At 46.3% G+C, this 15,701-nt stretch overlaps 1 protein-coding gene across 1 annotated transcript in view; it reads right to left on the bottom strand.

Moving 5' to 3' along the window:
- Positions 1-15,701, bottom strand: part of Snrnp200 (small nuclear ribonucleoprotein U5 subunit 200) — a 29,349-nt gene that overhangs the window by 2,128 nt on the left and 11,520 nt on the right. The window contains 27 exon segments of the mRNA NM_001037766.2: positions 114-290; positions 383-526; positions 738-859; positions 1,034-1,198; positions 1,289-1,478; positions 1,969-2,077; positions 2,830-2,938; positions 3,723-3,874; positions 4,031-4,209; positions 4,297-4,488; positions 4,756-4,983; positions 5,516-5,676; positions 6,269-6,442; positions 6,623-6,812; positions 6,899-7,053; positions 7,333-7,451; positions 7,732-7,838; positions 8,498-8,581; positions 8,878-8,958; positions 9,073-9,225; positions 9,825-10,022; positions 10,349-10,537; positions 10,696-10,827; positions 11,542-11,652; positions 11,998-12,147; positions 13,465-13,588; positions 13,777-13,970. Of these exon segments, the coding sequence (NP_001032855.2) occupies positions 114-290; positions 383-526; positions 738-859; positions 1,034-1,198; positions 1,289-1,478; positions 1,969-2,077; positions 2,830-2,938; positions 3,723-3,874; positions 4,031-4,209; positions 4,297-4,488; positions 4,756-4,983; positions 5,516-5,676; positions 6,269-6,442; positions 6,623-6,812; positions 6,899-7,053; positions 7,333-7,451; positions 7,732-7,838; positions 8,498-8,581; positions 8,878-8,958; positions 9,073-9,225; positions 9,825-10,022; positions 10,349-10,537; positions 10,696-10,827; positions 11,542-11,652; positions 11,998-12,147; positions 13,465-13,588; positions 13,777-13,970 (4,089 nt within the window).

Genomic DNA, 15,701 nt, shown 5'->3' with positions numbered 1-15,701 from the left:
GAACTCCTTCAAAGGAACCAGTTTTTCCTGCTAACGTTTGCTCCCACAATCCACCTGCAGATCAGGACCAATGTTCTCAAGCTCGTCACCCAGCACCCCAGGTCTCAGCTCACCTTATCTGTGCAACGTTTGATATGCTCTGAGGTGAAGTGTGGCAGCTGCTTCAGGTAAGAGTCCTTAGACCACATGGCTTGGGTGACCATCTGAGCCAGTTCCATGGCTGCCAGAGCAGGGCTAAGCCACCCATTGCTGGAGAGTACATCCACACAGGCCTGAATGAGCCGGATTGCCTGCATGAAGAAGGGATATAAGAGCAGGTGGGCTGTAACCCCACCTTCCGAGCACCCGCTGGCCAGTGGACCTCCAAGCCCCAGCACAGTACCTTACTTAGGATCTCCTCTGTGTCTGACTGTAGTTCAGCACTTAGCTGCATGCGGGACAGGTGAGCCTGCAGCAACAGATTGGTCTTCACATGGGGATCATTGAACTTGGGGTTATTCAGCTTGTGGGGAACCTTCTGAGCCAACTAGAATGTAAAAGAAAAAAACTTGTGATAAACAGAACCCTACCTGAGATCCATTCAGGCCAAACACACCATGTGCCTCGGCCAGACTGAGGGAGGCTGGAGAATGGTAGGTAAGTGTGGAAAGGATGGATGAGGGTATAGTGACAGGAAGTCCTGTGCAAATGAGACAAATGTTCACTCCTGAAAGGTCTACAAGAGCTGATGCCCTCACCTGGCGCAGGAGGTTGTCTTCGTGATGCCTGATGGGAATGTTCTCATACTCTGCTGCATTGGAAATAATCTCTATAAGCCCTCGAACCTTGGTTTTGGCATTCAGAGACATGCTGAAGAGCTCTGAAAGAAAATAAGGGAATATGAGCAGAGCCACTGTGGGGTAGGGCTGTGAGGAGCAGAGTAACAGGAACCAACTGCCTGGGCTGTACTGCTTTGCTGCACTGTTATCTTTGGCAAATGCTGCCTAGCACCTCGCATCCCAAGACTCCAGAAGCCGTGGGCCACCGTCCTCACCGATGGTGGTGTAGTTTATGTAATAGTAGGCAGCAATCATGCCCAGGTTCAGAGGGGCCACATCCATCTCGTCCTCAATACTGATGCACTTGGACTGCTCCAGGTCACTGAGCGTCTGCTCCACCAGCTCTGACAAATGGTCAGACAAATGACGATGAGATATCCCTGTGGAGATGCAAGAGGGAAGTCTCAGGACACCGCCTCGCTAGGGATATGAAAACCCTGAGGGCAGTGTGTGCTCTTCAGTTCACTGACCCTGCAGGTTGTAGTAATTGGGGTTCTGTGTCATTCGGCGATACAGAAAGGTCCAGGTGAGGTAGTCCACGGCATCCTGCTTGTTCTCGATGGTCTTGGTGACGATCTCAGCATTGAAGTGGTCATGCATACAGTGGTCCAGGTGAGACTCTACCGGCAATGGCTCATATAAAAACTTTTTGAAAAAATCCTGTGGATTGGGAGAAGGGAAGCATTAAAAAGAATAAACCACAACATGGTAATAAAGGGTCAAGGGCAATCCAGCAGGGAATGTGTGATACACAGAACAGCCAAACAGAAGAAACATTTAGAAAACAGTGTCGGGGTTGAGGATTTAGCTCAGTGGTAGAGCGCTTGCTAGGCAAGGCCCTGGGTTCGGTCCCCAGCTCCAAAAAAAAAAAAAAAGAAAACAGTGTCATATAATACAAAGCAGGAATGGGCCATGAGAATCTATTCAAGGGCTGGAGAGATGGCTCAGTGGTTAAGAGCACTGACTGCTCTTCCAGAGGTCCTGAGTTCAATTCCCAGCACCCACAACATGGTGGCTCACAATCATCTCTCATGGGATCTGATGCCCCCTTCTGGTGTGTCTGAAGACAGCTACAGTGTACTCACATAGATAAAACAAATAATCTTTAAAAAAAAATCTGTTCAAAAGATCAAAGTTTCCTATAACTGACCTTTTTAGAGCCCTGACACATGATGACACAGCGCCCCTCGTCATCCTGCAGGGGGCGGTTGGCATGGCCCACCATCTGAAGCACATCATAGATTGGGTAATCCACATAGCTGGTGGCAGAAGAGAAAAATGAGGAACCAAGTCAGGAGGCCTGCCTGCCTTCAGTCACAGGGACGGAAGATGCGAAGGCAGGGAGACAGGGTCAGACTACAGCAGAACTGGGCAGGAACCTGTGTGCTTAGCATTCATGTCACTTGCTTGCCCACACAGTATTTTAGTTTCAGAGTGAGATTCATGAATGTGTTACTCAAGGAACTGGAACCAAAGTCACAAACCCATCTAAGGCCTGAAGCAAAATAACATCGTATTAAAGGACTAAACTTAAAGTCGAACTTAAGGTCTGTGTGCTTCTCAGGTCAAAAAGCAACCTAAAGTCTAAAGCAAGAACCAGATTCAGACATTTTAAACTCACAAACCAATTTCAAAATAATCTATATTTTTGAGAAAAACAATAAAGCTAAATTATGCAGGCTCTGAGAAACCCTGAACCTTGTACTTGTCATGATGAAGATGAGAACCTGACGACCCACTTTCCTAAGATGGGAGCAGGTTAGCAGCCACCTCCTTTCCTCCCAGCTATAGGTCTCATCTCTCCAAACTGCCGAGACAGAGGGACAATGACTGTAACGCAAACGTAGGAGCAGGTCCTGGGACCTGACTAACTCTGCTCTAGTGGAGCTCCGGCCTATGTCTGGTTCCCTGTACCTGCACCTGTAGATCCACATTCACTTTAGGAGGGAGATCGTTAATGCCCATAGCAACTATACTCACGCATGTTAATGCCCATAGCAACTATACTCACGCATGGATCTTGCCATTGTAGTATTGAGTGTCCATGATGATCACAAGATGAGCAGCAACATTCATGCCCCAGCAGAGACTTCGAGAAGCCACCACTACCTGGATAGCCCCTGAGTAGGGTAAAGGAGAGGAAGACTGAGGGCAGGGTCCCCAGAAAGTATCTGTGTCATCGGCAGGCAGTGGCCAACCTTGTGCTACATTTCAAATATCAGACTGAGGCTGTCTAGGAACAAGGTGTGACCCTGATGAAGCGCTGTGAAAGGCAGCACTGCACTATTGATGCCTTTTGCTCTGAGACTATCCTAGAAGAAACAAAACAATTCAAGAGAAAGCCCAGGGAAAGCAAAACCTGCACTGCATGGTGGACTGGCCGCCCGTGGGGAAAGCTAACATCAAACCCAATGCGGCTAGTTCAGGCCATGGCAGCAAAATCAAAACCAGGCCGGTTCAGTCAAGAGTGACAGTGACTCTGGCAGAGTTGGCTACACCAAGGCTTTGCCACAGTGCCAGAATAGTGAAAAATGCATAAAATGCCACAGGTCAACAAAAGGCAGCAGGCAAGACCAACCAGCCAGGAGAGCATCACAAATCCACAGCCATCTCTTAAGTTCTAACCCCATCAGTCTGGTATCCACACAGAACTTTGGTCTACTGGCCAGTGATCCTGACTCCAGGTTCTGAAATGAGACCAGTTTTTGTGCCTGTTCTAAGGAGGCAGGAGGATTATCTGTCTCAGTGACATCATAAGTATTTTAGAGGAACCTAATGAACTAAGACATACACTAGTCTGCTGGCATTGTGAAATGAGCTCTACTGCTTAGAGAAATGCCATCTACATGCTCAAGGTTAATACACCCAACCGTGACAGCTTTGGGTATCATGAGGTTTTCTTACCTGAGCTGAAGAGCTGCTCTACCAGGCGCCTTTCCATGGGACTCAGCCCTTCATGTAGGTAGCCCACCCCATTTAACAATGTTTCTTTGAGTGTGCTGTCACTTAGCTTCTCCAGGTAAGGGATCAGATCCTTCTCGGTACAGTGCAGGAACCTGGGCAGAACAAGAACAAGCACAAGTCAGAGGCGTTTCAGTCTGTGGTACTCCAGCCTTATTCCTGCCCTGACCTAGGACATCCAGGATAAAGGGCAGCTTCACTTAATATGCTCTTCATGCACCCACTCATCCCAGAAACTAGACCATCCCTACCTCTGCCGCTGGATGTCTGCTGCACAGGTAGTGAGGATGTCTATGGCAGTGAGGCGGGTCTGCTTGCGAGATGGGACAAAAACAATGACAGGCTTCTTGGGTGAGTGTTTAGTGATAGCATGGTACACAGGCTTGGCCATAGAGAGCAGGCGAGTCTGTGTGTGACTGATGTTGAAGCCCTGGAGACAAAGAGAGAAGACACCAAGGTTACTAGACCTGGGTAACTAGGGATCCCTGGGGCCATGGAGGAATGAAGACCATCCTACCTGGATGTGCAGTTCCAAAGGTACAGGGCGCACATTAGGGTGGAAGTTGAAGGTGGAGGTGGCACTACAGCCCAGCCAGTGAGCCACATCCTTGGCATTGGAGAGTGAGGAGCTAAGTGCCACAATGCGAATGGGCCGCTCGATCTGGGAGGAGATGTAGCGCATCCGGGAGCAGATCACTTCCAAGACAGGCTGGGAAGAAGAGAAAAAGTCACTTCAGGCCCAGGCTCACCGCCCTCTGCCTGAGCTCCCTTTGTGAACCACCTCTGCCAGTCCCAATTATGGTTCCCCTGACTCAAAAAGACAACCTTCACTAAGCAACATTATATATTAACTCAGGTCACCCTTTTGAAATAAGGCAATAGGCTGAAATCTTTGTGAAGACCCTAGTCCTAGTTTCAGGCCCAATATAAACTAGGTGGGGCCCAGTCTTTCTCTGTGCTATAAAGCCAAGCATACCCCATTCTCGCCCCCAATAAGGTGGACCTCATCCACCACAAAGAGGTTAATGTTCTGGACATTCTTGCGCTGCTTCCACCTCCGAGAGAGGATGTCCCACTTCTCAGGAGTACTGATGATGATGTTGCCTTTGCCCAGGAGCTTCAGGTCTGTGCTGGTCTCCCCCGTCAGCAGCACCACCTTCTTATTGAGCCTGTCCTGAAACTTCTCATACCAGTCCATGTACACCTGACGGGTGGGCAGGGGAGGGAGACATAAGAACAGTAGTAAGTCACATGTTCATCTTGCATTTGCTAGGAGGAAAAGGAGACACCACAGACAACTGCTACTCCAATATCTTATGCTCCATTTTTTTGTTTTGAGATGGGAGCCCAGACTGACCTCAAACTTTTTGTGGGTTCAAGTAAGCCTGTTGCATCAGCATCCTATCTTAATGATATTGTATGATCTACAATAGCTTTTAAATGATAAGGAAGTTTTTCTTTAAGAAATTATAATGTGCTAGGTGGTGGTGGTAATGCAGGCTTTTAATCCTAGCACTCAGAAGGCAGAGGCAGGAGGATTTCTCGAGTTAGAGGCTTCCTGGTCTACAGAACAAGTTTCAGGACAGCCAGGGCTACATAGAGAAACCCTGACTTGAAAAAAACAAAACAAACAAAAAAGAAATGATAATGCAGTTGAGGAGATGAGAAAACCTTCACCTGGAATCACCTATGGAGTGGCTTCTGGGAAATTCGCAGCCCCACAGCACATTACACACCTGCTCTGCCAGAGCCTCCATAGGGGTAATGTAGACACAGCGCCCCTCAGAATTCTGCAGCAGCATCCGTAAGATGGCAAACTCTGCACAAATAGTCTTCCCGCTGCCCGTGGGGGCCCCCACAAACACGTTATCATCACTGTTGTACACGGTATTAAACACTGGAAACCAAAAGGTGTAGAGTAAACATTGGTGTAGGGTAGGAGAGTAAAACAGATCATTCGTCAAGATTATGAACACCATGAGCCACAAAGTCAATGAGCTATGCAGTACACAAAGGAGCTGGAAACACTGGTCCAGCTGGCAGTGTCTCACGGTGCTTGCTCTGTGAATACAATCATTATTTATAATGAAGGTCCCAACTCAAAGCCATACTCTGGTTGAACACTGAAGCATCAGAACATGCACTAGCACCTGAGCATAGTAATGACAAGGAAACATGGAAAGGCCTTACTCTTCTGACCCTCCTCAGGGAGATATGAAGAGCAGCAAAGTGCCAGCTGCACAACAGACTTAGCACTAGGTAACCTTAAAAAGGCAGGCATGAATGGCGGGGAGGGGTGGAGAAGGGGCACAATTTTACTCCTAGCACTTGGGAGACAGAGGCATGTAGCTCTCTGTTGAGTTGAAGGCCAGCCTGGTCTGTGGAGTGAGTTCCAAGAAAGATAGCAGGGTTGTTATATAAAGAAACCGTCTCAGGAAGAAAAGAAAAGGCAAGCATGGGAACCAAATATATGAGACTCAGACAGCTACCTTGAGTCTGGATGGGATTGAAGAAAGGAAATTTATCTTGGTAAAGGCTCTCAAAAGCACTGTTTCTCAGAGCAGATACAGGCAATGGCTGCAGATCCAACAGTTCAGTTGGAGGTGGGTACTTCTCTGGTAGGATCAGGTGCCGGAAAGAGACAGGCAGTTGGGTCTCACAAGCTGTCAGGAAAGAAATGGAAGGCTAGGAAACGACCCTCCAGCAACCCCACAACTCCCCCAGGCCCAGTGGAGACCTTAGGTTGTGTCTGTATCACTCTCTTAACAGAGACAAGGGTACAACAAAGCAAGCAGCCCTCCCCCATCTTGGGAAGGCAGGAGAGGCAGAGAAGAGATACTCACAGAGCCAGCGATCAGACACCACTCGAATGAAGTACTGAGGAGGTAGTGGTTCAAAGACCGGAACAAAGAACGTGATGAGGTGCTCATCCTGGGCATATTTGGCCTTCAGGAGAAAATATTCGTGGTGCAGAATCACCTCGCTGTCCACATCCTCCACCAGAATCCAAAATGCCTCTGACGAACCATGGACCTGCCAACCCAAGCATGGATGAAATAACAAGGAGCCAGTGAGGGGCTCAGTAACTCCAACTCCACCCTCTGACCAACAAGCCTTGCCTTTTCATCCCACTGGAAATCCGGTGTGATAGTCAGCTCTACTTTCAGCGTAGAGCGTGTAATAGGCTGCAGGTGAACCGACAACTCCAACTTGGGGAAAAGATGGACATACTTGTGGATGGTCTTCCCCATCTTCGGCATTCGAATAAGCTCACCTGTGAGGAGTAAGAACATTGTCACGGCTGCCCAGCCAGCCTAGCAAATCTGTAAACAGGGCCCAAGGGCAACTGTGGGAACAAGCATTCTATGCCAGTAGACAGGTTCCCCACATTAGCCTCAGTGCAGTACTAACCTTTCAAAGTCATGAGTGTGAAAGTGAGTTTATACAACAGTAGGATGTAAACACGAGTACCAGTGCCCAGGGCCTATGAACTGGGAAGTAGGAGGCTGAGAAAGAGGCCTGGGCTACAGGCCAGGACAAGACCTTCACACACCTATCTCATTATGATTCAAGTCATACAGCCGCTCAAAGGGGAAGTTCTTCTTCTCAATCTTCTTCACTACTTCCTCAGGAAGTTTTCGGAACTGGCGAAGAGGACACATGGACTGCCACCTATTCAGAAAGGAGACAGAGCTGGCTCACCTTTTCTGTAGCACTGTAAATAAACTGCCTTCCCCACATTTTTCATCACTGCTTCCAGCAGTTTGGAATAACCATACAGGCCCTACCATTAGAGGAAGATGTCTGAAACCGACAGCAGAAAGACTAAAAGCCAATACCAGATGTTGCTCCCCCAGGCCCACATTCCACAGGGGACTTCCATTTCTCAACTTTCACATAGGTTCACGCCCACGGAGGCCCAAACTCACAGCAACCAGCCTCTAACCCTTACATGCGTTTGTCAATCATCTTGCAGAGATTCAGGGTCTTATCTGTAAGCTGTGCCCAACCTCGATTCAGGACAATTTCAAAGATTGCACGCATCAACCGGCCAGCCGACTGGGGAAAGACAAGAATTCCTGTTGTGAATCTCCACATCTTGTCTATCATGATTTGATGAGCTCAAGATCTGATGAGATCACTCATACCAATTCAGAAACAAGAGTTTTTCTGCCTCCTTTCAAAAAAAAAAAATTTATTTATTTATTTATTTATTTATTTATTTATTTATTTAATGTATGTGAGTACACTGTAGCTATCTTCAGACACACCAGAAGAGGGCATTGGATCCCATTACAGATGGCTGTGAGCCACCATATTGCTGGGAATTGAACTCAGGACGTCTGGAAGAGCAATCAGTGCTCTTAACCGCTGAGCCATCTCTCCAGCCTGCCTCCTACCTTTTTAGATTAAGACAGAGAAATTAATAAAATATTTTGTCATATTTTAATGAACACAAAGCTATGGTGGGAAGTCACTTTACTTGAAGAAGGTGACATGCCCTGTGGATCTCTCTCTACAAGGACCTACAGAGCCTCTTAGCACTTTGTAAAGCCTGACCTTCCTGCATGCTCAAGATCAGCACAGCAAAGTGGTGAATTGAAGTGGCAGCAGGCAGCTGGCCCGCCAGCCTGTCAGGCCACCTTTTTTTGAGAAACACAGCACAGAGGGCACAGGAATTGTTTGGACTCTGCTCATTACTCCGTGCAATTCCTCACCTGTGTCACGTACACCATGTCAGCCATCAGTGCAAAGCCTTCAAGTTTCAGCTGTGAGATGAAAGCTTGGAGAAGCACATTGATCTGCAAAGAAGCATGGGAGAGCTAGCTAAGGCCAGTCACTGACTACTCAAATTATCTGCATTTCTGCTCTGGGCACATGTTCCAGACAGGATCTTCCATAGTTCCTGACTTACACATTAAACAATTAGTATTCCATGTAAAACATATGTGAGAAAGCAGAGTAGGAAAACTGGGAAGTAGGGGTACAACCAGCAGTACAGCACACAACAGGTCAACCCGACACTCCCAAAGAGTAGAAAGAGTTGCCATGTGTGAATCCAAGTTCACGATTCTTCTGAAAGTGAAGGCGTGCTTACCTTAGCACTGGGTTCTTCAATGCTCTCCTTTACAGGGATGGGCACTCTCTCAAGCAACTTCTGCAGTTCTAGCTTCTCCTCCTGCCTCAAGGAAAGACAGGTCATGGAAAATCCACAGGGCAAGAACGAAGGAAAGAAGAGTCCAGCAGCCTGGCAAGGATCCCAACTGCTGGCCTGCCAGGTTCATAGGCTCACCTCTCTTACTGTGATGTTCTTGAACTCTGAGGACAAGGAGAACACTCGGAAAAGCTCAATCTCACTCAGAGTAGGCTTCAGCAGCTGATTGTATGTCTGCACAGTATCATTGGTGATATAGTAGTGACTTGCTATCCGACCAAGTTCTGTCACCTAGAAAGAAAGAAGACTCAGTTCAAGGCTGACCAGGGATCAGCCCCCCACTTCTAACATCAAACGACTGTCCTATGAGGTCATGTGGATAAACTTGTGCTACAACTGCTGCTCAATTCAAGCGACTCAGCACAATAAGAAAGATGGTCCAACAAGCTGACCTATGCCCATGTAAATCAAATGGCCGAATGACCTAACTCAACTTAAACTCTGAAAACTATCATTTTTAAAACCTAAGGATTGGAGAGATGATTTAGTGAGAGGGAGCTGCTCATCCAGTTGACCTGTGGTTCAATTCCCAACACCCACCTGGTGGCTCACAAGCATCTCCAGTCCCAAGCAGCCACTACCCTCTTCTGGCCTCTGTAGGGACCAGGCATTCTAGCCTCCATGGGGACATGTGTTACATAGACAAACATGCAGACAAAACACTCACACACATAAGTAATAAAATTTAAAAGAAAATATTTGAAAGTTAATATCATAGCTCAAAGGGCACAGTTTAATCCCCAACTAGGCAACAGGTAATTAAACAGGCAATACATAAATCAAGGATAAACTTTTGCTAAAACTTTCTTTAAAAATCACATGCTAATCACCTGGAAGTTGCCTGTCTTCTTGTCGTACTTGACCAGATTGTTCTTGTCAAGCATCAAGGCAGCAGTGTGAACAAGATCGAGTCGGCGCTGGTCCAGCAAGGGATCTCCCTTGAGGTCATCATGAGAGATGCCATAGAGGGTAGGGGACCGGAGCATTCGGATGTATAGGTAGGCATAGCCCAGCCAGTTCACTGCATCCTGCAAGACAGCTCATGGTGTTTAGCATGATGACCTGCTCATGTCCAAACAAAAGCAACATAGATAGCTTGGACACTAATTCTTAAGCACATGGACAAACATGTCTTCTTGATGTTTTCAGTATTTCAATTTAAAAAAACCTTTTCAAATACCTTAAACATAAAAGGAACTATCTAAGACAAACCTAAGAAGCTTGCCCTGCAGGGGATGTGGTCCAAAGCTTGAGACACTGCGTGATGCAAACATCCTTACAAGAGTTACGTCACTCCAAGTCTCTTCAGTTCCTGAGGAAAAGTGCAAAGCTCCAAAGACAGAGCCTTCCCTACCTTTGCATTCTGGACGTTCCCCAGCACAATTTCTGCATTGAGCATGTCAGGCAGCTTTGATACCATCTGGCTCTCAATTGGAAGCTGCTGGTTGAGGAGGGAGAGGTAGTACTGGAGCTCGCCATGAGACGTGATGAGTATACCTTCACCCTTAGTGTCATACTGCGGCCGTCCAGCACGGCCCAGCATCTAAGGCAGAAGCAATAAGGAAAAGGTTATAGCAGAGGTTTTGACTCAACACGTCTACACACTTTAGAACCTGGCCTTGATCTGCCACCTTTCCAACATCCTTGCATCCCAGGCACAGGATGCTCAGCCCATTGAGAATCATCTCAGAGGCTCTGTACCTGCAGAATATCCAGTGCTCCCAGCTCTGTCCAACGCCCTTTCTCTGGACTGTACACTTGGGTACCTTTAATGATGACTGTGTGTGCAGGAAGATTTACACCCCAAGCCAGAGTTGCAGTAGAAACTAAAACCTGCAGAAGTAAAGGAAGCTAATAAGGACAACAGATCCCACCAGAGCAGAGTCATATCCTTGGCTTGTCTGGCTCCTGGCTTACCTAAGCAGGAGTGGATACATGTTTCAGTACTCAAATGTGACACTGGAGCAAAAAGGAAAGAGTCTCTTTGGTCTCTTACATATTGGAGAATTAACATACCAAAGTTCCAGAGACATAGGTCAGAAGCTTAAACTTGTATTAATCAACTCAGTTATAAAACATTCCCCGTAAGAGGGAAATGTGGTCCTGACCCTGTGAATTATGGGGTAAAGTTTTATGAAGCATCCATCTTCTCTTATGCAGGGTATAAAGTGCCGGGAGAGGGAATATAACTATCACAACCTTCCAGCCTGGGCTAGCTGGTCCAGATCACAAACCCTCTAGTGGCTCAGTGGCTGGAACATGTACTACTCTTACAGAGGACTGGGCTTCAGGTCCCAGAATCCACATACACTCACAAGATTATGTAACTGCAGTTCCAAGGGTTCTAGTGCCCTCTTCTGGCCTGAGAGCATTTGCATGCATGTAGTGCACATAAACTTAAGCAAGCCACACACATACATATGAAGATACACATAAATAACTCTTTTTTTAAAAAAGGTTGGAGATCCCACTCAGGGCAGAGCTACTGACATTTCAGATGTTCTAAAGCCTACATCACCTGTTCCTACTAGGTTTGCCCCTTCTCACCTGAATATGTTTGTCAGCAAAAAGATCTTCTACAAGTGTTCGGTCAACTCTAGTCATGCCTGCATGATGAATAGCAAAGCCATAGGGCAAAAGATCCTTCAGTTCCAAGTTCTGTGAATGGAAACAAAGTGAGGTCAGCCTCTCATTGGGACTCCTTCCAGGCCATAACCACACAGTCACTTTTAACAGAAACTTATACTCTTATGTTTGTACATACACCTGTGTGCAGCATATATATGGAAGTCAGTTCTCTTCTTCTACTATGTGGGTCCCAGAGACTGAACTCAGGCCATTAGGATTGGTGACAGGCACCTTTATCTGCCGAGTCATCTCCAGAGCCCCAAGAAAACTACTTATAACCTGCCTGAAACAGAAGCGCTCAGTATATATGGCCCCAAAGGAATCTCCCCAATAGCAGGGAACCAGTCACCAGAGAAGCAGGTGGCCCCTTCTTACCTTGCACTGTTCTGCTTCTGTACGAAGGACTTCAGTGGAGGCAGAACCCTCCCGAAGAAACAGACCCAAGGTGTCCTTCTCCAGACACATGTCACGGATTGCCCTTGCTGTCTTCCCAGTTTCTTTTCGAGAGTGGACAAACACCAGCACCTAAGGAGAATCAGGCTGACGCTAAAAGCTACACCCTCAGCAGCTGCTCTCATAGTACTAGGGCACCAGCTACAAGGAAGCAGAGGCTGCTCCACTATAACCAGAAGCCACAATTTAGAAAAATACTAAGTATTTATCAGGCAGTAATGGCGTACACCTTTAATCCCAACACTCGGGACACAGTCTGCTCTACAGAGCAAGCAGTTCAAGAACAGCCAGGGCCACAGAGACGCCCAGTCAACAACAACAAATAAATAAAATATGCTATCACACTAGTGCTGAGATAGGGTTTCACTCTGTATCCCTGCTGGCCTGGAACTCACTCAAATAGCTGGGATTAAAGGCGTGCACCATCATGCCCCACAATTTGGGTTTTGTTTAATAATTTATCAAGTTTGTTTGTGTGAGAGTAGTGGTCAACTCTCTCCTTCTGCCAACTATGTTCTGGGATTCAAACTCAAGTCACCAGTCTTGGAGGCAAGCGCTGTTACCTGCAGAGCCCTCTCACTGGCCTGATGTCACTAGGTTCTAATAATTTTCAGCTTATAGTTTTGCTATCTTATAGACAAACTGATTTTTCTAGTCCCACCAACTTGGGGGAGGGGAGTATTAACTACAAAGTTATCATTTACGATCACAGACTATTGAGACTATCATCTAGGCTACAGTAATAGTTGTTTCCAGGAAATGATCCAATTCTTCTAGTTACAGGTTAATTTATTGTTAATTTTTATTTTATGAATGTTTTGTATGCATGAACATCTGTTCAACATATATATGACTGATGTCCACAGAAGCCAGGAGAGGTCAGATCCCCTGGAACTGGAGTTAACAGACTGTTCTGAGCTTCCATGTGGGAACTAAGAATGGGACCTGGGTCCTCTTTGAGTCTCCAGTGGTCTTAACCACTGAGGCATCTCTCCACCCCATAAACGGGCCAGTCTGAGTGACTGTTCACAGTATTCCATCTCCTACTTATGCAGTGATGGAAACTGAGCCCAGGGTTTACACATGCTAGGTGTATGCTCTACCACTGAGTTCCATCCCAGGTCCCCAATCATTTGTTTTGTTTTTGGGGGGTGGGTGGGATATCACTGTAAACCCAAACTCACCTCCACTTGGCTTGAGGTCCTCCTGCCTCAGCACCCTAAGCTATGGTCTTAAAGGCATGTACTGACTCTCCTAGCTCCTGACCATCTTTTAAATCAAGTTTTGTAGTAATAACTCATGTCATTTCTGATCATTAGTGATTCATGCTGTTATCTTGTTAATCTGCTTAAGTCAAAAATGGAAAAGGTTCAAGAACCATCAACAGACCTGGTTTTTTCCAGCATGCTCCATGATTTTCTCATAGACTATTTCATTCATGATCTGGAAACGTTTGATAGCTTTTTTCTCTGTGATGCCCACATATGTTTGTTCCAGAGGCACTGGGCGGAAGCTAGAAGTTCAACAGTTATACAAATGAGATTTCTGCAGAGAACACTGTGGAGAAAGTTACTTTCCATTGAAACAATAATACTTTCTAAAATACACACAAGAACCGTAAAACTCATTAGTGTGCTCCTTAGAGAAGGGTAATGGACAGGAAGACTGCCTTGGTAACAAGTTTCCAGTTTCTTTTTATACCTGTTGTCAAAGTAGAAGAGGCCCTTAGCAGGGTCGACGCGCAGAAAGGTGGCCACATCTTCATAGTTGGGGAGGGTAGCGCTGAGACCAATGAGTCGGACATCTTCTTGGGTCATCTCAATGTTTCGGATGGCCCTGGCCACCAAAGCTTCTAAGACAGGACCTCTGTCATCATGTAGAAGATGGATCTCATCCTAAGGAACAGAAAGATGGGGGTTGGGGATTTAGCTCAGCGGTAGAGCGCTTGCCTAGCGAGCGCAAGGCCCTGGGTTCGGTCCCCAGCTCCGGAAAAAAAGAAAAAAAAAGAAAGGAACAGAAAGATGCAAACTGTACCTCCTCCCCCCCTGAGACTAGTCCACGGTACACGTATACATCTTAAGATGCCTAATGAGGACAAGAGAGGGAGTCTTAAGCCAGAGACCTGAAGAACAAAGCAGCTTTTAGTAGGAATTTACACTGAGTGCAGACTGCTTAGCACTTGTGCATGAATCCTCCACTCTACCACAAATCTCCTTACAAATACATGACGGCTCTGACCGGTTCTCCCAGGTTCATGACACAGCTAGAGTGCCAAACCGTCCCTCTGGGCAGGTTTCTTCATCAAGATCAAAAACTACCAGGCTTTACTGACAATAAGTTTACAGTGCCAACAGCAGTGCCTCTGAGATACAGTAAGCACTGAAGATCTGGAGACACTGTGAAAGTGAAGATGGAATTCAAAGGTGTAGGCAGGCCAGGGACTCAGCACCCCTAGGAGCAGCTGTGGGAGAGGCATGAAGTACCATAAAAAGGAGGTTGGCAAACTTCTCTTAAAGTTCTGAACATCTGGTGTTGCACCTGCAATACTGTAGGCTCATGAGCCATGTAACCCTTGCCACAAATACTCAATTCTGCCACAGCCACAGCAAGACAAAAATAGCTATAAAAAGTACACAAACCAATGTACATAACTGTGTTCAATAAAACAAAAACTTAAGGCCACAGTTTTCCCAACTTCCACTTTGAACACAGAACATGAACTCCTTTCTTAGACACCTTAACGCATCAACCCTCAGAGGCTAGTGACAGCTCAAAGGGTAAAGCACTTTTTATTACCAACCCTGATGGCTTGAGCTTGACTCACAGAACATGCATGGTGGAAGGGGAATTGACTTTCACAAGTTTTCCTCTGCCCTCCACATACACACACACTATGCAAATCACAGAAAATAAACAAATGCAATTAATGAAAAACAACAACAACAACAACAACAACAACAAAACAGACTCAACCCTCAGCTCAAAGTCCAATCCCTGTGGATACTTCCACATAACCGAATGCAAAGTCCCACTTCCTTACCTGTCCTTTGTGACAATGGATTATTTATAAAGAAACATTTCAATGTTCTTGGAGGACAGAATTATTTTTGTGTTCCCATTTGATTCAAAATATTTCATATTCTATAGAACAAGTTCTAAGATAGCCGGGAAATACATAAGTCTTTCCCAAAAAGCCAAATTAAAAAAAAAAAAAAAAAGCTATAAAGAGGATGAGGCACATGGCAAACACCAGGCATGACTGGGCAGCCTTTGTTACATGCAGATTCAGGTTTTAATGGCAACAATGAAGCTCACAATGACTCTTGCAAAGAAAGTCATATAGAAGGGCCTTAAGGAAAGCTGGGCATGGGAACCTCATCTAGTGCTTTAATCCAGCACTTGGGAGGCAGAGGCATGTGGCTCTCTGTGAGTTCGAGGCCAGCCTGGTCTACAAAGACAATTCCAGGACGGCCATGGCTACAGAGAAACCCTGTCTCAAACAAGAAAACTAAAAACCAAACCACCCCACCACCCCCCACCTCCCTTGTTATAATACAGTCCAAGAATAGTTGTGTGACAGTTCTGAGTGCGCCAGAGTGTTATGATCATTGTTCCTGGAACATGTT

Source organism: Rattus norvegicus, chromosome 3 (genome assembly GCF_021556685.1).
Source record: "Rattus norvegicus strain SHRSP/BbbUtx chromosome 3, alternate assembly SHRSP_T2T, whole genome shotgun sequence".
In the NCBI taxonomy this organism is placed as follows: Eukaryota; Metazoa; Chordata; class Mammalia; order Rodentia; family Muridae; genus Rattus; species Rattus norvegicus.
Note: the sequence above shows the minus strand (reverse complement) of the source record. Positions and strands in the feature narration are given on the sequence as shown.